The sequence below is a fragment of the Cervus canadensis genome, chromosome 33 (assembly GCF_019320065.1).
Source record: "Cervus canadensis isolate Bull #8, Minnesota chromosome 33, ASM1932006v1, whole genome shotgun sequence".
Taxonomy (NCBI): Eukaryota; Metazoa; Chordata; class Mammalia; order Artiodactyla; family Cervidae; genus Cervus; species Cervus canadensis.
The window spans coordinates 25,857,960-25,883,846 of record NC_057418.1 but is presented as its reverse complement, the minus strand read 5'-3'; the positions used below and the strand labels follow the sequence as shown (position 1 = coordinate 25,883,846).

The following is a 25,887-nucleotide window of genomic DNA, read 5'->3' as shown; positions in this document are numbered from 1 at the left end:
AGTATTTTGGGCTTCCCTGGTGGCTCAGATGGTAAAGAATCTGCCTGCAATGTGGGAGACCTGGGTTCTATCCCTGGGTTGGGAAGATCCCTTAGAGAAGGGAAGGGCTACCCACTCCAGCATTCTGGCCTGGAGAATTCCATGGCAGGCTACAGTCCATGGAGATGCAAAGAGTCAGATACTACTGAGTGACTTTCACACTTCACACACATGGACCCTTATTCAAAATAATGGTTTTAAATGCATAAGACAAAATACAAAGGATTACAAAGAAACCAGATATGTAAAATATAATAATAAAAATGTGTGATATAGTAATATGTGTGCTTCTATATTAATGCATTAAATAACAATCCAGCAGCAAGTCTGGTGACATTTGAATGGTGGTGAGGAGCATAAGTGATATTTGGAGAGAGCTGCAATAACTCAGCTAGAGACAAGAACACCTGTAGTTTCTATGGGAAACAAAATCACAGACACTGATGATACTTCTGTGGTTTGTTGTCAGTGTTTATACTTGAAGGAACTGTTAAATGTCAGTTAGAATTCAATGAAACAGAAGGTATGTTTTCCCCATTTGAGTGTGTAGAATCCCAGAGTTCTGTTCACAGGACCCTTGGAAGGTCCATGAATCTCAAACTAAGGGCCCTTAGAAGAGGAAAATCATTCTCATGGAATTATGAGCATGGTTGAGATAGTTTCTTCAAAGAAATATTTGCATATAATTTCCAAAGCAGTTATGAACATTTATATTTTTAATTTTAAAATGAAAAGGTCATTCATTTGTTCATTTCTATTCTTTTTTTGGTTCACTTTGTTTTTAATCTTATTTATTTATTTCTGACTGTGCTGGGTCTTTGTTGGTGCATGAGGGCTTTCTCTAGTTGCAGTGAGTGGGGGCTACTCTCTAATTGTGTTACATGGACTTCTCATTGTGGAGGTTTCTCTTGTTGCAGAGCATGGACCCTAGAGTGTGCAGGCTTCAGTAGTTGTGGCTTCTGGACTCTAGAGCACAGACTCCGTAGTTGTGGCCCACGGACTCAGTTGCTCCACAGCAAGTGAAATCTTCCCTGACCAGGAAAGATTTTTCCCTGATCCAACCTGTGTCCTCTGCATTGACAGGTGGATTCTTAACCCCTGGACCACCAGGGAAGCCCTCATTTATATTCTTACTTATAATCTGACTTGTTTTCGAGACCATTTGAGGCAACTTGCAGAGATTCATACAGCAAACTATAATAAAATGGCAAGTTAGTGGATGAGAAAAAGGAAAAGAATGGTATGAAATGTAAATGATGTTGTTTGATGTAAAGTTAATATACACAGTTATATGTGGGAAGTTAATATACACAGTGTATGCAGGAAGGTTCTGGACCTTTACTAGAGTACAATGGCAAATTTGATTCTAAGTTTAACCTTCACTGTAAAGGGTAAGAAGCAATTAGCTATCAATTCATGATCACATCTCCTGAGATGCCCAGCTCTCTCTCTACTAAAACTAGACAACAATCCTTCTGTAAGCTTTGCCTCATACTCACTGTCTTAGCTTGAGCTGCTGTGGCAAAATACCCTAGACTGGGTGGCTTCAATGACAGACACGTATTCCTCACAGTTCTGAAGGCTGGCAAGTTCCATGTCAAGGGGACAGCTTGGCTGGGCTCCAGTGCAGACTCTCTTCCTGGCTTGCAGACGGCCACCTTCTTGCTGTGTCCTCACAGTGTGGAAAGACAGTGATTGCTCTCTTTTACGTTCTTTTCTAAGGGCACTAATCCCATCATGATGTTTCCATCCTTTTGATCTCTGAAAGGCCCATCTCCAAATAACCTTCACACTGGAGGTTAGACTTCAACATCTGAATTTGGGGGCGAGGGGGACACAATTCAGTTCATAGCAACAATACACTAGGGAATGAAATTAACAGTACATTTGAAAACTTCCTTTGTTTTATTGGGCTATCTCTTATAATTTCTCATGTAAACCAATGACATGTTTCTACTGGCCCAGCTTACTTTAGTAATGGATTTTAAACTTTCTAGTGTAAATTTTTTAACCTTTGGAAGGTATGAAGTGTTGTTATTTATTTTTATTTATTTATTTTTAGTACCACCTCCTTGGTGGCACTTGATGTGTAAATTAGTGATTATTAACTTTCATAGACCAATTTGAGACTCTGATAAAAGCTATAAATGCAGATGCACATTAAATTCCATATACAGTTTCAGGGAATCACAGACCTTCTGAAGTTTCAGCACTCTAAGAGTAAATAACTGCAATGTAGAGTAATAGATAGGCCTTTAGACATATTATATAAATATTGTTTACTGTAACTTAGCATTTGAAATGGATTGAGAACCAGCCAGTTGGATTTAATGCTCTTGGCAAGCATGGGAATGCAGCTATTCCATGCTGCAGATTAAACAAATGCTTCAATAACTTGGAGAACAGGAAAGCTGCAGGCACATTTAACAAAATACAATGCTAATATTTCAAGGTTGGAGGGATATCTGGCTCACACAGCCCCAAGTCTTGTGCCCAAGATTCTCATGTTGCTTGGAGAACATCACAAATCTCTGGCTACCACCATTTCGTGGTCCCAGGAGAGGACGACCCAAACATGAACATAATCCTCAACTCCTTCTTTAACCCCTTCTCCCCATCACTACCATTGCCCAACTGAGACCAGGCTGTAATGTGAGAAATTGGAGCTAAACAAGGTGCAAATATCATGCAGACTTACAAAGAAAAAGTTCTAAGAAACTCAGTATTGAAAAGACATGTCAGAAATGACAATAAATTTCACATGTTAAAAAGCTGACAAAATACCAGAAACAGCACATTAGTCAGAAAATTAAGGTCATTTAAAGACTAACTGCCTAACAGATCTCTGAAATACTTTGCCCCTACATGTTTAACTGTGTGTTCTTTGGTTGGCTCGTCACACGATTGTGATTTTAGAGTCATTTTTCTCTAGATAACGTAGAAAGATAATCCAGCCTGTCTGGCATAAGCTGATTGGACTTGTTTTTCATTTTTACTGATTGTTGAAAAAAAACTTCTTTGGGCATCACAGCTTATGGCTGATAATGTAAAATTTTAGGGTTTCTCTCTCCTGTTTCGTTTGACCGTGAGCTTTAAAATTTGGAAGGATTTCCCCCAAACTTGCTTCAGGTTTATTTGAAATCCTGTTTCCCTTCACTTGCCATAGAGACAGAGAGACACAGAGACCTATTTACACCGTGATATGATCTCTGGTCCTGAGCCATCCTTATTGTGCCAGGTGAGTTGGCCAGTGGAAAGCAGAGTGTTTCTGGAAGTTATTACCACACTGAACAGCTGGCAGTAACCTGACTGTGCAAAGAAGAGAGTGCAAGCAACATATATATCCCAGTAAGGACAAAACAAGTACATGCCTCTCTGTATGCCTGCTCTCTGAACTCTTAAGTCAGCTCAACCGTGTGAGAGTCTTTTGCTCTCCTCTCTCCCAGGCGGCTCAGTGGTAAAGAATCCGCCTGCAGTGCATGAAACGCAGGTTCAATCTCTGGGTCAGGAGGATCCTCTGGAGAAGGAAATGGCAACCTGCTCCAGTATTCTTGCCTGAGAAATCCCATGGACCTGGCAGGCTGCCGTCCACAGGGTCACAAAGAGTCGGACACGATTCTGAACTAAACAGTGAACAACTCTCCGCCTACTCCAAGGCCTGCCAATATATGGCTGTGGCCATTTTTGTAACACCTCCATAGAACCTTCTAGTAAGTGTCCTTAGAGTCAGGTTCAAGACAGCCAAGCCAAGACAGAAAGACGAGGAAAATTTTTCTCCTCCTGATGATGCTGGTAACCTTAATAGGAATTACTCATTTTCTATTGAAAGGAGAAAAGATGTTCTTCACTCTTTAGAGAAAGGTTGCTCTCCACTTCCTTTGCTTTCTTTTTTTTAAACATTTATTTTTATTCATTTGGCTGCGTAGAGTCTTAGTTGTGGCATGTGGGATCTAGTTCCCTGACCAGGGATCGAACCCAGCCCCCCTGTATCAGGAGCGCAGAGTCTTAGCCACTGGACCACCAGGGAATTCCCCTTCCTTTGCTTTCTTTGGGCTTGCCTCATTTTTTTTTTTTTTCTTCTTCAGTTAACTGGGTACAGTCAGTTTCTTGTATGAACAAATTAAAATGTCCTCTTGATTGGAGATGATATAATTGACTATAATAACTCTTGAAATGTTTGGGAAGTTAGAGTTAAGCTGTTGGCCTAAATTTAGTTTGTTATTAAGATGTCCTTTACAAACCAACTCTAAAAAGAAATTTTGGGGACAGTTTAAGAAATTGTTAAATCAAAGTGGTGTGTACTTGAAATATCATCATAGTATGTTTTCTAATATGTCCTCAACAGTTTTTCTAAGAAAGTTTTTCTATAGTTTCCATAGTTGTCTAACACAGAACCAGTTGATCTTGAATCTGACGTTTTTCAGTGAATTTTGAGTGAAACAATCTTTGCTTTCTGTCATTATGTAGCTTTCTCCCCCAAAGAACACAGAAATGTTAAACAATGAATACTTGATATGGCACCAATCATTGAACCTTATAAGTTATTGGTCTTGTTCTCAAAAGCACTTCAGTGCTTTATGTGCTGGTTTCAAATGCCGAAAATGTCCATGTGGACTTTTACATTGTTCTACACCCTAGGACCTCCTGCTCAACAACCAAGATAAGAAAAGAATGCTCTTCAGAGCATTACAGCTCATTAGGGTGCTGTCCAAAATCTCATACATGCCTGATAAAGTTAGTGGAATGTCAGGGCCTCTGCTGTGATTAAAGCATCTAAATGTGACTTGCCAAATAGCGCAAATATTAGCTCTAATCCCCATTTGCACAGAGCTCTGAGTTGAGGCTTTGTAGACACAAAGCTCTATGTTTAGAACATCCCTTGTTACATTCCAAATTTTCCAAATGAATAGAAGAAAATGGGGCAGGAATACACAACAAGTTAAGAGTGGGGGTATCTCTGGAGTTGGGCTCATGGATGATTTTTGTTTTCTTTTGTTAATGTTTTTCTTTTGCATTTTAAATTTAAAACAATGCAAATAAATATGTTTTACTATCAGAAACATAAAAAGGGGAATTGATGCTATGGTTATTGGCAGAGCCACCTTGGAACAAGGACATGGTGGACAGAGGTCCTGAAGAGACTTTGTTCCTTCGAACACTCAATAATAGGCACCATATCAGACATGCCTGTCAACTTCAGGTTTAAAAATATGCTCGTAAAAAAAACAAACAAACAAACAAAAAAAATATGCTCGTGGTTGTTGTTTAGTCGCTAAGTTGTGGTCCGACTCTTTTGTGACCTCACGGACTGTAGCCCACCAGGCTCCTCTGTCCACGGGATTTCCCAGGCAGAAACACTGGAGTGGGTTGCCATTTCTTTCTCTAGGGGATCTTCCCGACCAGGGATGGAATCCTCATCTACTGCATTGTCAGGTGGGTTCTTTACCACTGAGCCCCCAGGGAAGCCCATGCTCTTGGTGTGGGCATGCATGCTTAGTCACTTCAGTCGCATCTGACTTTGTGTGACCCCATGGACTGTAGCCCACCAGGTTTCTCTGTCCATGGGATTCTCCAGGCAAGAATACTGGAGTGGGTTGTCATGCCCTCCTCCCAGGGGATCTTCCCCACTCACCATTGCAGGTGGATTCTTTAGAGCTGAGCCACTGGGGAAGCCCATGCTCTTGGTAGGGATGGTGAATCAGGAGCCTACTCTTGCAAGAAGGACCAAGCAACTAGAAATGTAGTGGCTTTAGGAACTACAGGAAAGAGAAGGGGGAAGCTTCTTGTATAATCTACATTTAGCATTTGCATCTCATTTATCCACCCTCCATCCCACCATCAGGAGGTGAGTAGGGGAGGGTGTAGGTGGGAAGGTCCCAATAGCCTCTCCTACTTTAATGTTCCTTCATCTTTAAACCACTGATGCTGATATTCATGAACCAGCCTTTTATGCAGAATACCCGTTGTGTTCAGGGGGAGGTACAGAAAGGGAGTCTTCCTAGGTCAGGAAGTTGACATAAGTGAATCTGTGCTCATATGAGTTTCTAGGGTGTATGTTGGAACTTTGGCGCTAGTGGTAAAGAACCCGCCTGCCAATGCAGGAGACATAAGAGATGCGGTTCAATCCCTGGGTTGGGAAGATCCCCTGGAGAAGGGCGTGGCTATCTACTCTAGTATTCTTGCCTGGAGAATCCCACGGACAGAGGAGCCTGGTGGGCTAAGGTCCATAGGGTCGTACAGAGTCGGACACGACTGAAGCGACTTAGCATGCATGCATGCATGTTGGAACTTAAGGGAGGGCGGACGTAGGTAAAAGGTGTGATTTCAGCCTCTGGGAGGAGCAGAATAGGGAATGGCAAAGCTGAGAAGTGACTTTTGTGTTTCGTGTTTGTCTGTCTTTAGATCCTCTTCTGTGGCAACTTCTTTCCCTGACCTGCCATGTCTGGCCCCCTGCTGCCCTCTGGCTGGTCCAAGACCTACAATAACTCACTGTCCAAATCGCTCTCTTCCCCCTTCTTTTATTTCTCCTTGTGCTTCCTTTCATTCTCATCAAGTGTACCCAGAGTACACAGCATATCAAAGCCCAGAAAAGTCTGAAAGTCATGAACTTCATACTTTCTTCATGGGACACAGTCTCTTGAACCATGTCAGGATGAGAGTTGGCCAACGCAAGTGGCAAAGTTAGTCTGTGGCCAACCAATCGCTAATGTATGTGTGCATGTCATAGCAGGGTCACTCCTGGCTGGCAGAGAGCATCTGGCAAATAGCTGAGCAGCTTCATAAATGACTCAGAGGCATGTCCAGGTGCAATGCTCAGGGTCCAAGAGCCCTGGAAAGGAGGGGCTGAACTTATCTGCAGTTTCGGTTTAGACACGACAGACTCAAGTGATGAACAGAAAGCTTCCAAAAGCAGCTGGACTAGAGGGAACCCACAGCTTCTCCTACTTTAATGTTCCTTTGTCTTCACTCTAAACCACTGATGCTGATATTCATGAGCCAGCATTTTATTTGGAATACATATTTTGGGCAGGGAGAGGTACAGAAGGCAAGTTTTTCTAGGCACAGGAAGCAGACACAAATAAATCTGTACTCATGGGCATTTCTAAGGAGTGTAATGGAGCTTTAGGGAGAGAGAGCCCTGGGTACCTGGATAAAGCTGAGATGAGGGAAGTTTGGCCTCATGAGAGGAGGTGGGGGTGTGGATGCAGAGGTCACTGACCTGGATCCTCCCTGTTCTCTACACCTCCCCACACAATCCCTCTTCCAGGGTATCTGGGTTCTGGAGAGAAAGAAATACGATCAACAGAAAGTTGTGTCCATGTGGAGAGCCCACATCAAAGTACTGATTAGAAAAAGATGTGTGTGAAGGTTTGTTAGGGGTTCGGGGAGGCATAGGAAACCGCCTGTGAGCATTGGGGTGACAGTTGTTCACAGAGTAGTGAACACCAGCCCATCCAGAGCTGCACATTTCAGGACATTTGTCTTCATCTGTAAAATGGGAATAAAGACAGCACCAACTTTACAGAGTTGTGAAAACTACATGATGAATGCATGTACAGCATCTAGCATAAACACAAATGAAATAATAATCAGGGCTTAATAAATGTTGGCTATATGATTTTCAGGCTTCCCAGGTGGTGCTAGTGGTAAAGAACCTGACTGCCAATGCAGGAGATAGAAGAGATGTGAGTTTGATCCCTGGGTTTGGAAGATTCCCTGGAGGAGTGCATGGCAACCCACTCCAGTATTCTTACCTGGAGAATCCATGGACAGAGGAGTCTGACTGGCTACAGCCTATACGGTTGCAAAGAGTTGGACACGACTGAAGTGACTTAGCACACACGAACATTGTGATTTTCCTCGTTGTTTCATTGTTCTTTTTGTGAGATGCCTCCTCTCTGCTTATCTTCAACTTATTTTCAAGTGATTGCAGAGCATTGATTTTATTTGGTACAATAAGATGGGTTTTGGCCATGCTTTTGTTTTTAATCAGAGAAATTACTTCTTGGAATGTTATAGAAAAGGGTTAGATTAATCCTTAAGTAGATCAGATTTGAGCAAAATTTTTAAAATGATTGTGGCATCTCCAGTTTGAATTTTTACTGAATAAAAAAGTTAGGCACTAATGTCATTTTCTTTTTGCTCTAAGAAGATTGTGAGAATAACTAATAACATTTGGTAGAGGTTAATATAGTATTGAAAGCAGTCATTTGAACAGTTTTGAACTCATTTTCAAAGACATAATTGGAATAATTTTCAATAGACATCAGTCCTTATTTCTTAGGAAATGACAATGATTAAATTAACCGCAGACAGCCTCTCGTATTGTTGTTTGAAGACAATGGGAGTCTGTTGAGAATTGGTGGGGGGAAAATGAATGGTACATGCTTTATTAAAGACTTCACTGCTGAAACATTTTTCATCCACTCTTTCTGTCTGGCTGCAATTTATATATTCAAGGCATGGTCGTCAAAAGCAGCTTTCTTTACTGTATTTGACCTACATAATGAATTCAAATGAAGGGTAAGAATAATATATCTTAGCCTTTGCCTAAGGCTAAGATATAGTTTTTTCTTGGAGGGGGTGCATGATATGCCAACTCAAAAAGAAAATGATGTTACAATTGCAGCATTCTGTGGAAGTTGAAAGAATTTTGTTCCTTCTTTGGGTATTTTCAGGATTCTGTCTCTGCTTCCTTATGACACTGAGCACTGGATAAGGGTGAAATATCGCACTCGTTATTCAGGCATTTGAAATTACTTTTTTCTTTTGAAATGAGATATTCAAAGCATTGAGTGTCAGAGAAATTGTGCCTGGGTGGAAGAGTAAATGGATCTTAATCTGTCTTCTCAGTGTGAGGCTTTCTGGAGGTGGTGAAGTGGTTTTAACCAGTGGAAAATAGCACCCAATTTCTTTAAGATCTTCCTAAACTCAAAGTGATTTAGTCAGTACATCTGAGTCCAAATACCACCCAGATAAGAATCTGCAGTCACATTTACCTAGACATGGGTGGTATTACTTTTTAAATTTCAGTATTACTATAAAACTTGTCTGGCTTTTACGCCCATGAGTGCTCTTGATGGGAAAACCTGTTTGTGCTCTTTCTGGCTGGAATGTCTACTTAGAGATTCGTTCTTCTGGCTCTGAGCAAGTTAACATGCACTGATACCCCAACTTTTCTTGAGTTTCCCTTCAACCAAACAATACCAGGATTGTGAGGTCCAAGAGTAAAAAGAAAAATTTTACAGCCAATTTAATATATCAATACTAAGAAGTTCTTGTACAAATGCTGACTACCACAGCGTGAAAGAGTGCTGTTTTCACTGCTTTGAAAGGCAGAAAGAAGTGACATCAAGTCTTGTGGGGAGAAAGATGGCTGGTTTACTGCTAGATACACTAAATACAAACATGAACAGAAGCCAGTGACTTGGCATTCAATGCAGATAACATTCATCTACTTCTACCTTGTTTCTGGTGAGGTGTTATAATTTCAAATCATTGTACTTGGAAAATATTTAGGTAAAACATAACATCACATTACCTTGCAGTTTAAAATAACAAAGCTAGAAATTTAAGCCACAAAGTGTGAACAATGTGCAGGGCAGGCTGTAGAAGAGGAAAAAAGGATGTATGGTTGTGTTTGATATGAAAATAGAGGACTTTTTACTGTAGTGATGGACTAGATATTGTCATATTAAGTGAAGTCAGAGAAAGGCAAATATCATATGATATTACTTATATGTGGAATATAAAATATGATACAAATAAACTTACTTACAAACCAGAAATAATCTCATAGACATAGAAAACAAAGTTATGGTTGTTGTCATTATGATTAGAAAGTTGCGATTTTGTTGCCTTTTCTTGGGGGTTGATGTGGTAGGACTTTGACCTCCTCCCATGCAGTTGTCCTGGCAGAAATCTGATGACCTCTTTCTTGACTTTTTCTTGTACAGATCTGAAGCAACAGAACTGGAACAAGGACCCTCATAACTTTTTGGTATGTAAATGAGAACTCTTCAGAACTAATTCTTTCTCTTAGTGATATTTGTGACTTGAACAGCCTGTACTCCACTTTGTTATTCTAATTTGTGAACCAAATTGTAGTAGCCTAGGTATATTTATCCCTATGGTAGGATTAATGCAGAGAGAAGCTAATAGAATTAATAAATAACCAGTTGTATTTGGTCCTCTGGATTTTCCTGAGGACCTAAAAATGGATTCTTGATAGTGATTACTTTTCAGTAAGATAGCTGTTTAGTAAAGCAGTTTATTTATGGAATTATCTTGTTTGGTCCCTTTAGTGGCCAGGAATGTACCATAACTATCAAATACCGTAAAACTATCATTATGTGAAGAATCTATTTTATAAGCAACTAGCTGTCCACATATAAATTACCACCATTTCCCATAGCACTTTTCATCTTGTAGAGCTGAAACTTTATGCCCATTAATCAATAACTCTCCCCTTTCCCCTCTCACCAGCCCTTGGCAATAAGTGTTATACTTTCTGTCTCATGATTTTGATTACTCTAAATATTTCATATAAGTGGAATCATACAGTGTTTGTCTTTTTTGTAACTGGCTTATTTCTTGTAACATAACGTCCTCAGGGTTCATTTATGTTATAGCATTTTGCAGAATTTCCTTCCTTTTTAAGACCGAATAATATTCCATTGTGTGTATTTTGCTTATCCGTTCATCTCCTTTTTGCTGGCATCCATGTTTTGAGCTTTTGTGGATAATGCTATTATAAACATGGATGTACAAATATTTCTTTGAGATTCTGCTTTCAATTCTTGTGACTACATCCCCGGAAGTCAAATTGATGAATTGTATGATAATCCTATTTTTAATTTTTTAAGGCACCACTGTATTGTTTTCCACAGCAACTGTACCGTTTTACTTCCCACCAGTAGTCTTCACAGAGTACAGAATGCTTTTCTAATTATTTTGACATATTCTTGCTGGGCAGTGAATATTGTAAAGTTTTGTGTGAATATATTTTGAACACAAATATGTTTTTTCCTATTCTTTTTTTTTTTTTTGCTGTGCCTATGAATATTATCTTCTAAGACCTACTCAATGTTAATTTATGTTTCCAGGTGATTCAGAATTTCAATAGAGTTTTTTCCAGTACAGAAATATGTAGGGCCAAGTCTCAGACTTCTAATGGAAAAACAACTTAGACTCCAAAGATTTTTATTTTAAAATAGACTCTATGTTAAAATCTGTTCTGGCAGTGAAGGAGTAGTTACCACATATGTTTCTTTCTTCTTGAAGACTTGTAATTCTTTTGCACAAAGTATACCATTTTGACCCTGGAGGAGGTCACGGCTATCCACTCCAGTATTCTTGCTTGGAGAATCCCATGGATAGAGGAGCCTGGAGGGTTACAGTCCACATGGTCACAAAGAGTTGGCCACAACTGAAGCACCGTAGCATGCATGCATGCCAGTGTGAACAGGGGTAGGGACTAAATTACAAAGAGAGGAGAAATTACTGAGAAATTACTTACATAGGTGTTATTCTTTGAAACAGAATCTGCAACCTCTTCAAATTATTGAGACAGCAGATTAACGTTGGGGCTGTTATTTTAACTGGTTAATGATATTTGTGCTTTCTTAAATTTTGGTTCAAAATATGAACATAGCTTTCTAAGGGAAATCTAATTTTAGAATTTTAGAATCTGATTCTAAAACTGATAGGTATTAGCTGAATATTTTGAAATCTTTTGAGGTTACTTGCACAAATTAATGGAGCATTTTACCAGAAAATGTTCTGCATTTATTGTTTGTAGAGAGTGAGAAAAAGGGGGAGTAGAGAAATAAGCTTACTCAGGAAGCAAAACAGTTCTTATTTCAGACATTTTTCTCTGAGTTTATGGTCCTCAGTAGAAATGTCAGTGTGTTTGCTAATCAAACACCTTCTACTAACGTGTTCAAAAAAGGGATTAACTCCCTTGGGTATATGTCAGTTTACTTTACAAGAGAAAAATTTACACCTAACTTAAGTAAATTAGAGAAGTCTTTTGTTAATGATTAGAAAGGCAAAATAACCCTTATCAGGCCATGCTAGGCTGTGCCATGGTAGCAGATTAACTCTGAAGGCTCAGTGGCTTTACACAAGAAACTTTAATTTCTTATTTACACTATATATTCAATACTGGTTGACATGAGAAGGGGAGGGCTCCTCTACTCCACCCAGTCACTCGGGATGCAAGCTCCACCCCCTGTGGCATCACCATGGCAACAGGTGGCTTCAGGGTTTGCCGTGACAGCAGAAGAGAGCACGTGGCCGACTCACACTCGTCTCCAGACGGGAGGTGTTGCACATCACCTCCACTAATGGTCAGAACTAGGCGTATTGCCATTCCTCACCACATGGGGCTGGAAGTCTTCTTGGGGGGCAGAGGGGAGAGGAAAACCGGTTACAGTGAGCACCAGTCATTTCTTCTTTGATTAATTTTGTTGGAAATCCTTGTACTCGGCACATATATGAAACAACTTTCTAACTCTGTCACCTCTCTAATTCTTTATATTTTAATATGTTTTCCTTTGGTGAGCAGTTTTAATCTTTTAAAATTAATTTCATGTTTTTTTACTTGCTGACTTGAGGTTGGGGAAAATAAAGCAAGTATTACTGACAAGGAATTAGGGATGATACAGATATAATCGACAATGGAAAAAAATGGCCCTCAAATGTTTAGATGTCTATAGACTCTATTTGTATTATTAATAATATCTATTATTTCTTCTAAATAAAACCATTATTTGAAATTAAATATAACTCTAAACACAGAAGTTTGATTGCAAAATCAACTCACAGGACATCAAGCAAGAAATATGAAACTAAGAACAGTTTTAATAGATTGTCTTTCATAATTTTTTCCCATTATTCAGCTTTCCCTAAATCTGAATATCATGGTTTTTTCCTTTTCACTTTATTAGAGTATTTTACCAAGCAATACTTTTATATAGGGTACATGGGGAATAAACATGTCTGAGAAGGTATTTTGACCTCATGATTGATTGTGTGTTTGACTAGGTATTGAATTTTATGGAGAAAATTTATTTTCATTTAGAACTTTCAAGGCAAAGCTCCAATATCTTTGACATCCCATGTTGCCTATGAGAAATCTGATGTCATTCTTATTTTGTTTCTGTGTAGATAATACCTTTTTATCTTGTCTATAAACTTTAAGAATTTTCTGTATCTCTTAGGAATTCTGAAATTTCTTTAGACATGTCCCTGGTGGCTCAGTGGTAAAGAATCCGCCTGCCAGTGCAGGAGATGCAGGTTTGATCCCTGGGTTGGAATGATCTCCTGGAGGAGGAAATGCAACCCACTCCAGAATTCATGTCTGGGAAAGCCCTTGGACAGAGGAGCCTGAGTGCTACAGTCCATAGGGCTGCAAAGAGTCAGACTCAACTTAGCAACTAAACTACAAGATTCAAGTGTACATCTTTGGAAGTATATGTGATTCAGCATTTTGTGGCAGAGGAAGCTTTTTTCCCCTTTTGTGCTCCGCTTCCCACTGTTTTGGTTTCATTCTCCAGTCTCTCTGCCAGGTAACCGAGATGGCCACTGTTAACTTCAGGTTTGTGTTGTATTATGACTAAACTCCCAGGGAAAAAAAGGACAAATCTCATCCTAATACTCCCAGAAGAATTTCCTGATTAGCCTGAGTTGGTTCATGAACTCCTTTCTGAATTGGTCATTTTGTCAAAGAAGTTAAGTATTTGGGTCCATCTACTTCTTATCACCTCTACTGCTTCTGCTTGGGCTCAAGACATTCTCACATCTTCTTGGGATGATCTCAGGGAACTCTTAACCAGCTTCTCAGTTTATATTCTCACTCCCTTCAGTTTCCTTCAGTGTTAGAGTCAGAGCTGCTAATGTGTTTGTCAGATCAAAACCCTTCAAAACTTGCCTGTTTAACTGCAAGGAAAGCTGGAGTCTTTAACCTCCATCACTTGAAAGACCACCAAGATCTAAAAGATGATACAAGAGAGATGCAGGATACAGCTCATGGAAGGCGATGTTGACAGATTTGTACCATGTCATAGAGTTGATGAGAAGCCTTTGAAGGGTTTTTAATTGACAAGTGACATGATCAGATCTTAGAAAGGTTTATCTGGTAGCAGGATTGAAGATGAAATGGAAACATAGGAACCAAGATAGGGGGAATCAACTAAAGTGGCCCAGGCCAGGTGATGATGGGCTGAACTACCCTGTGAAGCAGTGAGAATGGAAAAGAGATCAATTTCTATCTGTGATGCTAACAAAGGAGAATCAGTTGGTCTTTGTCACTCTATATGACCTTAGTTCAGACCCAGTTCTCACACCTACTAGATTTATGTAGTTTACATAATTTATATAATTCTCAATTCAAATTTCTCTTTGACTTTAAAATAAAAATGATAATTCCTAATGCAAAAAGAAAAAAAAAGACCACCAAGACCTGCATGCTCTGACTTCCCATGACCCCTCTGACCTCATCTGCTGCACCCTCCTTCCGTGGCTTACTCAGCCTACACTGCTGGACTGCTTGTAATGCCTCAACATGCCAGACACACACTTAATCCCAACCTGGGGCCGCTGCATTGACCGTTCCCTAAACCTGGGCTGCTTCACCCTAGAGTAGCCATTGGCTGTTTCTTGACGTCTTTCAGGTCTTTACCCGAATGTCAGCTATTTAGTGAGTCCCTTTCTATCCATCTATTTAAAAATCACAACCCTCTATAATACTCTCTACTATTTTATTTTTCCCCATTTATCTCCACCTAATATACCATTTGTTTTACTTACTTATCTTGTTGTTTGTCTACTCCCATGTTTGTAGATCCCATGAGGGCAGGAAGTCTTATCTGTTCTGTTCAATATTGTATCTTCAGTCTGTTAAACTGCCTGGCATATGACCAGCCAGTACCTATTTGCTGAATGAATGAATGGTTGGCAAACCTAAGCCATATACTTGCTCCTGTGTGGGAATGTGGGGCCATACGATTAACAGAGCCACAGTGAAGGGAAAGAGGCAATTTCTTGAAGTAAAAGATGCTGGTCAGACAAAAATTAATAAATAGTCAATAAAAGATCCTTCTAGTGAAGAATTTGAGAAATGGGGGGCCTGTATTTAAAGGGCCTATTAATAGGTGGAAGAAAGCAGCAGATCTGAAACCAGATGGTAATTTTCCAATGTGCTTGATATTGAATTTTACATGATATAATTAGTTTTTAAATGTTAGGTAATTTTGCCTGAAAAAAATTATAGGGAAAATAATTTTCTCTGATTTTATGAATAAGTTATTTCATTTTCAATTATATTTTTACTCCCACTGATCAATGTATGAAAAATGTTAGACTTTGGCAAAGAATATTTTATTTCTTTCAGGAAAGCAGATTCTAAGATGGATAATTGGGTAATATCTCTACAGTAGATTTCTTTCTTAACTATTTTTCTGCATTTGAATGAAATTTTTTGATGTTACCAATTTCGGGCTGAATAATTGGTAGGTTAAGAGTTATAACTCAGAAGCTTTTATTTGCATCTAATTTTCCTCCCTTATCAGTCTTGTTGAATTTCTACTTTACTAATTTTTTGTTTAAAGAATTAGCTTTGTGTTTTATTAGTCTTCTCTATATTTTTCTATTTTACTGATTTCTGCCTTTATTTTTGCTATTTCCTCATTGGGTTTGTTATTTTGCTGTTTTTCTAGTGTCTTTGTTAAGCTCTTAATCTGTTTTTATTCCTCTTGTGTTTTGATAAATGAATTTAAGGTATAAGTTTTCCTTTGAAAAATGCTTTAGCTGTGTTTCCTAATACTTTTGATATGTGATGTTTTCAGTGGTGATAAATTCTAATGGTTTCCCATTTTCTTTTTAATCCATTAAATTTTAAAAATATTTTTAAAGTTTAATTTTTATCTTTATATTGGGGTATACTTGATTTACAGTGTTGTGTTAGTTTCAGATGTACAGCAAAGTGATTTAGTTATATACATATACACATATCCGTTCTTTTTCAGATTCTTTTCCCATATCAGTTATTGTATCGTAGAATATTGAGTGGAGTTCCCTGTGCCATACACAAGTCCTTGTTGATTATCCAGTTTTTTTTTTTTAAGTAGTGCAAGATTTAGTTTCCAGACATACAGACTTTTTTAAAGCTATTTTTTCATTATTAGTGGCGTTAGTCACTCCGTGATGTCTGACTCTTTGCAGCCCCATGGACTATAGCCTGCCAGGCTCCTCAGTCCAGGGAATTCTCCAGGCAAGAATACTGGAGTGGGTTGCCGTTTCCTTCTCCAGGGAATTGTCTCAACCCAGGGATCGAACCTGGGTCTTCCACATTGTAGGCAGATTCTTTACCATCTGAGCCACCAGGGGCCAAAGTTTTCATTATTGATTTCTATAATTAATGCATTGCAGTCAGAGAACATAGTTTGTGTTAAACTGACTTTGTGAAATTTATCCAGACTTCTTTGTAATACAGTACTTTTATCAATTATTGACAAATACTGTGTATTTTGAAAATGAGAGTTTATCCTTTGTTTCTCAAGTGTAGAGTTTATAAATTTGCTAATTTGTATCATCTACATTTCTGCTTATTTATTGTCTGCTTAAGCTATTGATAAAGTTTAATGTCAATAAACTATGACATTTTATTTTTGTTAAGTTATCTATAACATATATATAATTGTTAAGTTATATATTTTTCTTTCCAGTTCTGAGTTGTGGTTTCTTAAGACAATATATTTATCTGTTTATGCTGGTTATATTTTCTGATCTTAGTTTTTGTTACAAATGTGTATATTTATCATGAATTTTATATTTTCAGATACTAAAATTGTCATCACAGCTTTCTTTTAGTTTATGTTTGCCTGGATATCTGTTTCTATCTTTTAATTTAACATTTCATATCTTTTTTAGTTAACATATTGCTAATTCTTACTTTTTAAATTTTATTTTGAAATAAAACTTACGTTAAACATATTAATAGAGGAGAGTGCACAAAACTAATTTGAATAGCTTGATTTATCACACAGAAAAAATTCTTGTAACTACTACTTGAATCAAGAAAGGATACTCTTAGGACCCCAGGACACCTTTTGTGCCCCTTCTATTACATCCCTGCCTTTCCTTAAAGGTAACCACTTTCCTGCCATTTGTGATCTTTACTTCCTTGCATTTCTGTATAATTTTATGACCCAAGTGTACTTTGCTAAACACTGAGGTCGAGTTTTTCCAGTTTTATTATTTTGTATAAACAGATCATACCAGTTATTTTCTTTGATATCTGATTTCTTTCTCTCATTATAAGGCTGTGAGATGAGTTTCCCCCTTTTTATTGCTAAGTAGTATTCCATGTGTGACCAATCCACAATTTACTTATCCACTTTCCTGTTGATAGAAATTCGGATTTTTAAAAACATTTTTGCTATTATCAATAAAGCTGCTAGAAACATTCTTATACACATTTTCAATGTTTGTGTGCATGAATATCTGATGCATGTATACTTAAGAATAAAATTGATGGGTCATAGGCTATACTGGTTAGCTTTAGTAGATTTTGCCAAACAGTTTTCCAAAATGGTTGTCTTAATTTATACTTCCAGCAGCAGTGTTTGATTGTTTTCACTGGCTCTACAGTGTACTTGCTATTGTCAGTCTTCTGAAATTTCATGATTTTGATGGATGTTTAATGATGTTTCTTTGCAGGTTTGCCTTGCATTTCACTGACTGTCGATGAGGCTTAGCACCTTCCCATACATATATTTACTAGCTTATATCCTCCTTTGTGAAATGCCTAAGACTTCTTTCATTTTTCTTTTGGCTTTTTCTGTGTGTTTCTGATTTATAGGAGTTCTTTATACATTCTGGTATATTGCCTTGTACAGGTTATATATACTGCACATATCTTTTCTCATTCATTTTCTTGCTTTTACAGTCCTTAATGTTGTCTTTTGGAAAATAAAAATTCTTAATTTTAGGGTTCCAACTTAGCAAGTTTCTCCTTTATGATTAGACCCAACAAGGAAATGACAGTATTTTCAATAAATGTGCTGAGACAATTAGTTATTAATTTGAAAAATAAAACTAACCAGAATCAAAAATCAATTGCAAATAGATTATAGGTCTAAAATGAAAGACAAAAACAAAAAATTTAAAATAAAAGGTAAAATAATATCCTATGGCTGTAAGATAATAAAAATAACAGCAAAGAACAGGTTCTAACTGTAGTCATCTTTGCAATTGAGTCCTCTGATTAATGAACGTGATCTAGCATTCTGTTTCTTTAGATCTTAAATTTCTTCCAATAGTGTTTTATAGATTTCCTCATAGAAGTATTGCATGTCTTTTGTTAGATTCATTCCAACAGATTTGGGATTTAATGATGTTGCTATATGCATGTCTTCTTACAAATTTTATTTTCATGCTATTTGTTTCTGGAATGTAGAAAAGTTATTGGTTTTTACATACTGGGCTGGTATTTAGCAAGCCTTCTATATCCACTTTTAGTGTAAATAATTTGTGTTGATTCTTTTCCACATGTAAAATCATTGTTGTTGTTCAACAACGTGTAAAATCATATTTTCTGAAAATAGATGATCTTAATTTCTTATTTTTTAATTATTGTAATTCTTACTATTTTTAAATGAGCACTTCTGACACAATGTTAAGAATCTTTGGTATGGTCCTAATATCCAAGAAAAGGTTCAAGATTTTGCCATCAAATACGCTGTGGAGGAAAGAGCTTATTGAAAATGGTAGAGGACCTCATTGGTTTGCCCATGACAGAATTTGGGAAGGGCTTGGCTTGGCTTGGCTTGGCTTGGGAAGCCTGGCAAGCTGCTGTCTGCTGCTGCTGCTAAGTCGCTTCAGTCGTGTCCGACTCTGTGCGACCCCATAGACGGCAGCTCACCAGGCTCCCCCGTCCCTGGGATTCTCCAGGCAATAACACTGGAGTGGTTGCCATTTCCTTCTCCAATGCTGCATTCTCTGGGGTCACAAAGAGTCAGACACGACTGAATGACTGAACTGAACTGAACTTGCTTGACTTGGCTGTTCATCTGTTGCATGTGGTTTCAGCTGGGGTGGTTGGGATGGAGGACCCACTTCCAAGACCACTTTTTCAGCCACACATCTGTGTTCTTGGCTTCACCTGGCACTTTGTTCTCCTGGGACTCCACATGACTTGGCTTTTCCTGGTACGGCAGACTCAGAGTGAGTGGACTCTGTAAATGTTGTCTGGTTTCAATGTTGTCTGGTTTCCTCAAGAGCAAGTGTTTCTCTTTCAGAGCTAAAATTCTACAAGTTGGAGTCCATGCATTCACACACATTGAAATTTAACTTATCTATTTAATTAATAAAACATTTCTAAATGTTGGACATAACCAAATTTCAGTAAAATGGTGTCAGGAATAGGTAAATAATTCCTTGCTTTCTTGTGATGACAAGACTTTTACTTTTGAGGTTAAAATTATCTAGGGCAGTGGGAGGGCGGCAGGTGCATATAGAAGTTGAATGTGAGAAGATGGGTATAAAACTGTGTGTAGGTGAGGTGTGGGTGAGAAGGGAGCATGAAATGAAGAGAGCGGGCAGGCCACAGGAAGCTGGGCAGACCACAGGAAACTGGCTGGAAAAAAAAAAAAAGCTTTACTTAATTAAAAGCAAGAATAAAACAACCCAAAGACAATGGAAAATCTCACACATAAGGTCTGTGAAGAGGTGGAAACCAAAAATAAGCACACATGTGTTCAGAGAAACACAAGTGGCTGGTCAGTTACATTCTGCTCTCATTTCTGTGTTATTTCTCAGGACTTTATGTGGATGATAGTCTAATTTAAAAAACAATAAAAGAGCAAACATTTCCTGTAGAAATGAACATAAAATGATATTTTGTAAAACTTAGATATCCAGTTTTATGATCCCAGTAGTTTTAAAAACTGCTCAATTGAAGTCTAAAGCATGTTAAATTAGAGAGTCAGAATGATCTTTCAGTCCGTCTCTGGTTTCAAGCTCAATAGTGTACATATATGTTTGTCCACTAGGTGTCTCTTTGCATATATATTATGATTCCAGAGACAGCTAATCTAGTTCTGAAAGCAACAGTACATGGATTGTGTCAACAAATGTCTCAACCTGGGGGTATTTAAGAATGGCTTTTGGCTCAGCCGGTAAAGAATCTGCCTGCAATGCAGGAGACACAGGAGATTCGGGTTCAATCCTGGTCAGGAAAATCCTCTGGAGGAGGAAATGACCACCCACTCCAGTATGCTTGCCTTGGAAATCCCATGGACAGAGGAGCCCATCGGGCAACAGTCCATGGGGTCACAAAGAGACATGCCTGAGCAACTGAGCGCGCGTGCGCACACACACACACACACACACACACACACACACACACACACACGAGAATGGGTTTAATAATTTAACAACTCTTCTTAGATAGTAAATAGATATGCATCTTGGCAAGAGCTCTAATACTTCTTTAAAAATTTTGCAGACATTAACCAAGAATTTGTCAGCAGACACAAAAATCAGGTACTTGCATCAAGGTTGTTGAGAGACTGATACAGATATTTAGGACTGCAACCAGGAAGTGAGCCCTACATTAGTTATGAATGAGGTCTTGGCGAGAGTGCTTAATTTGAAAACAAACTGCGTTTGAGTCTCTGATGTCTCTTTCTAGGTACTATATTCCTTGCTGATCAGATCCTTCAAAATCACCCCATAGCAGCTGATCTGTAGCCCTTTGAGTGCATACTTAGTCGCTCAATCGTATCTGACTCTTTGCAACCCCATGGACTGTAGCCCGCCAGGCTCCTCTGTCCATGGGATTCTCCAGGCAAGAATACTGGAGTGGGTTGCCATTTCCTCCTTCAAAGGATCTTTGTGACCCCAGGATTGAACCCATGTCTCTTATGTCTCCTGCATTGGCAGGCAGATTCTTTACCACTCAGCCATCTGGGAAGGTCAGCCCTTTGAGTAAAAGATGTCAATTGTGGTGAGTCACATAAAGCTTCTCTGAATTGTTCAAATTTGGTAAATTGTTTAAGTTTACTCTAACTTGTCCTAAAGTAGAGGGAGGGTCAGAATAAGTCAACAGATATTTATTAGGTGCCTGCCGTATGCCTGGCCTGGAGTGTCTACAAGAATTATGGTACTCAATTTATTCTCTAAGAATGTGATGAGATTTACTGTTTGCAGAAAAATTAAGCATGCTGTTAAGGAGAAGTTGAAAAGGCAAAGTTTATTAATAGAGGCAGCACTGCTGATATCCAAAGGACCCCAAGCTGGGAGTCTGAAGACTTGAATTCAAATTTTGACTTTACGACTTACTAGCTATGTGAAGTAGCTAGTCTATGAGCTCTGTATATCAGTTTCTTTATTTGTGAAAGTATAGGTATTGTTACTTTACTGAGTTGATGTGAAGACTGCTAACAATTTTTGAGAATCCTGCCGAGTGTCACTGTATCTAAGAGAAGTCGCCTTTTTTTTTTTTTTTTGGATAAAGGCTGTATCTGTGCTCAGATGCTCAGTTGTGTCCGACTCTTTGCGACCCCATGAACTGTAGCCCACCAGGATCCTCTGTGCATGGCATTTCCCAGGCAAGAATACTGGAGTAAGGTGCCATTTTCTCATCCAGGGCATCTTTCTGACCCATCTTTCTGTGTCTCTTACCACCTCCTCCTGCATTGGCAGGTGGATTCTTTACCACTTTTGCCACCCTGGAAGCCCCTTGGTTAAGGCAGCCTTTCCTATTTTGATGCACAGCAGGTTAGCTCCTTATGGTCATGACCTCTGCTTTTGGATTGGGCCTCATGCACTATTTTGCAAAATCCTAAGTCCCATTGAAACAATATTTCCCAAGAAAGAATCAGCCAAACAAAAGAGGAATTTTTGCCCAACTCCAGAGCAATGGGTACAAACAGCAGGCAGCTTTTGTAATAGTTTTTCTAGCTTCTTTCTAGCCTGCAGTGGTCCCATAGAAGAGGGCACTGCTGCGTGGAGTTTTAGTTACTTTCGTGGAAAGAGGGTTGAATAGAAGGTTGTTGGGTAAAGGTTAATTAAGATGACAGGTTGCCTCAGAGCAGTGTAAACACAGTCTGGATATCACAGTCAGAAACACGTACCCTCTTCCAGAGAGAGAAAATATGCCTGTAAGTCACATGGAGAAATTTAGGGCTGCAGATTATGGAAAGGGAAGGGTGATCATTTGCCATTCTTGTCTGGCCCATCTTAGCACAGAGCATCTACTCTCTCCCCATACAGGCTGGAGTGAAGTGAATTTAGGGATCAGGTGTTATTACTAGGAGCTGCTACTGTGGACCAACAGGGTGTATTTCGGGACACCCTGTACTGGACCTAACAACTGATACTTTGTGAGAAGGGTTACCAGTGGCTCCTGGGGCCTTGTCACGGGCCTCGAAGCCCTGTTCTTACTTGTTGGAGCATCCTGGGGCTAGTCAGACCTTTGGGGAGGTTCCTTGGGTTTCCATCACAGATCTTATAAATCCAGCCTCAGCACACAGCTAGTTTGAATGCTAGAATGACTGCCTCCTAGAAGTTCCTTCCATCTGTCACTGGTGTAGGAGAGGAGGCAGGTACTTTGCAGGCTTTATCTGCATTGGTGCACGAAGTTGCTACGATGGTGTGTGTTTTTGTGCGTGTGTGTGTTGAGGGGGTGGGTGAAAGTATATTTTGCAGGGCCCCTGCCTTTATACATAATTTGAAGAGCCCAAAATCAGTGTGCTAGTCCAATTCTGGAGGGCTGGTGGGATTAATCTGGGCTGGCATCATGGAATTTAAGACAATCACAGGAACAGAATCAAACCCATAGGGATGAGCCCCACTGGTCTCTGGGCATCTGGTTGACCCCGCTAGCTGCTAAAGGGAAAGTGCCTTCTTTGGAGCAGTGGGCGCAGGGCACATGTGGGCAGCTCTAGCTACACCGGGAGGGGGATTGGCAGGGCTCCAGTCGCTTGCCAGAGCCCTAGGGCATGCTGGGTTGCAGATCATAATCTGTGCATCTTTCGGGTTCTGGAAGCTGCAAAAGGACCTGTACGTCTGAGGTCCAAGATGTAAAGGAGCTTCGTGACTCGCTAAGAGGAGGGGCCAGCAGCCTTCTGGGTTGGTGCAGATTCCTCCAAGAGGTAGAAGAGGGGTTGTTGGTCATCGCTTACAGTTTGCCACCTGCTTGTTACTATGGTGAAAATGATCATTCGGGGATAGAGATTGACATTATTGGCTGAAGGAAAGGCTTTTCCCTCTTATATTTGTGGATTTTTATGTCTAAATCGTGATTGTCAGGGCTGAAAGCTTTTGTGGGAAGGCAGGATGGAGAAGAAAAGATGAGGGCTGCCAATCTCCCCAGACGATGGATCACAGCATTTCAGTGGTGTTGAAAATAAAGTAATTTTAATTATAGTTTCTGTTTAAAAAAAGCTGCGACTCTTAAAACCATCTGTCGGTTTATCCTCTAAGTGGAGAGACCGCAGAAAAGAAATGCAGTGAAATGAGTGGAAGAGTTAATGACAAAAAAGAGAAAATAAATGAAAGAAGAAGAATAAGACTTTTAAAACCTGTAGGAGAGATGGATTGGAACAGGATGACAATAAAGCTAAAAGGAAAAAGTTTGGGATAATTTGAATAAATTTTTCCCTTTCGTAAATTTCCTGGGCAAAGTAATAACCACAGACAAGCCCACCCAATACACCCCTGCATGCATGCTCCCGGGGGGCGGGGGTGAAGGGGGGCATCTTGAATTTTGCTCCCTTCTCTCCTACTCTGCCTTAATAAGATATGTCCTTCTAAGGAGCAAAGCTAATGGATGGTTTCATGTCCTTCACTTTTTTTATCTGAGCAAACATGCATTTTCTCTCCTGCTCCCATGGTGTTGCTACGATGGACAATCACTTAACAGAAGATGCTTACAGGCTGGTGTCATTACTAGTTAAGTGTCTACTTTGTTGTCACACACTTTCCTTGCTTTTTGATGATTAAGAGTTCTGCCTTTAGGGTGACCAGGGTTTTTTGCTTCCGAAGAGCTCTAGTTTTTGGATTAAGAATGATGCACATTGTTTGCCTACACTCTTGGATTGTCTATAAATCCATTTACTGTTCTGAGAGTGTCTTGTTGAATGCTAACACTGTAATTTTAAAGGATAAGCCTGTTGTGAATGAATCTGTTGGCTTTTAAACTTTTTGTTCATTACGTTGTTTTCACTTGAGGCTCCCTGAAAAAGAGAATAAGCCTAGCCCATATTTTCTTTCAAACAGAAAACTATCTTGAGATCATAATAAATTGTCTTCTTTAAAAGGGTAGGCATGGTACTTGTTTTACTGCATCATCCTCAAGGTTATAATTAAGACGGTTACTTTTGGATCAATGGAAACTATAACTGCCTTTAGTGACTTTTTTATAAGTTAAAAAATGCTAATTATTAACTGTCTGCTTTATCAATAGTGCATTTGTTGTGTATTGATATTCTTAATTTATTTTCTGGTTTTAAAATGATATGGGGCCAGAATACATATTTCTACTTAACTTGTTTACCAAAAAGTTTCTAAAATAAATTGCTAGAATGAAGTTTTATATTGTTAGGATGAAACAAAAAGGAACAATTCTTCACCAGCATCTTAGCTAGCTTGGGCTGCTGTAACAAAATATTGTAAACAAGGGGGCTTATCAACAACAGAAGTTCATTTCTCACAGTTCTGGAGGCTGGAAGTCCAAGAACATCGTGTCAGCTTGGTCAGGTGCAGGTACGAGCTCTCTTCTGGGTTGCAGACTGCTGATTCTTCTTGTAGCTACACATGGGGAGAGAATGAGTCTGGCCCCTTCTTATGAGGGCACTAATTTCATTTATGAGGGCTCCCCCATACTGCATCGTGACCTAATTACCTCCCAAAGTCCCCACCTCCAAATACTATCATGTTCAGAATTAGATGTCAACATATGAATTTTGCAGGGATACAAACATTCAGTCCAGAAAGCCAATAATAAATTTAGGAACAATCTCATCTTTGGAATTGTAATGAACTACATTTCCACTTTTCAATTACAGGACTTACCAGAAATACAAATATTTTATTTGATTTCATTTCAGAAATACAAATATTGTATTTGATTTCATCTCACTGACTTAAAAAATAGTAATGACCTTAGTGTTTTTGCTAAGTCTCATGTGGTATTATGTTAAGGAATTGTTCTTTAAAGAAGGTAATTGTCTCAGATATGACTGAGAAAACTATTTCCTTAAACTCTGAAATAAGGTACCAAAAATGTCTCTAGGAGAGTAGGTTAGGGAGTTTATTCAACCTTGAAGTGGGAAAGCTATTTTATTTGATGAAACCTGTTATCTAACTTGTTCAAACGCTTTAGTTGTGTGCTTACTCCATTAGGAAGAATAGTTTTCTATAACAAAGCTATTTCTGGGTAATTGCACCCATTCTAGGTAATTGCTACCTCTTATTGAGCATCCACGTGTCTCCCATATGATATTTCACTTAATTCTAACAAAATCCTATCAGCTGGTTATTGTCATTTCTGTTTAACGGATGAAGCTCCTACTATTTAGAGAAATTAGGTGATTTTTTTTTTAAAGTTTCCACATTTAAGTGGTGGAGTGAGATCTGTTTGGCCCTAAACCATGTGTGTGCAGTGATTTTAAAATATTTTTTTTGGTTGTGTATCTGTAAAATAATATGGAAACTCTACATACTTCCTCACATTTTAAGTTGTCACCCAGAGTTTTTATCATACATTTAAATAGTTGCAAAAGATGTAATTTGTGGCATATTATAAATCTTGATAGTGAAAAAGGTTATATGTGCATGCTA

At 38.9% G+C, this 25,887-nt stretch overlaps 1 protein-coding gene across 5 annotated transcripts in view; it reads left to right on the top strand.

The window, feature by feature from the left end:
- The window catches only part of IPCEF1 (interaction protein for cytohesin exchange factors 1), a 200,583-nt gene that overhangs the window by 76,502 nt on the left and 98,194 nt on the right, over nt 1-25,887 (top strand). For 4 of the 5 annotated variants that reach the window (XM_043456871.1, XM_043456876.1, XM_043456874.1 and 1 more), the window contains exon 2: nt 9,996-10,039. In XM_043456871.1, coding sequence (XP_043312806.1) covers nt 9,996-10,039 — 44 coding nt within the window. Of the gene's footprint in view, nt 1-9,995; nt 10,040-19,248; nt 19,267-25,887 lie in introns of those variants that run through there. The other variant, XM_043456875.1, reaches the window with a different exon arrangement.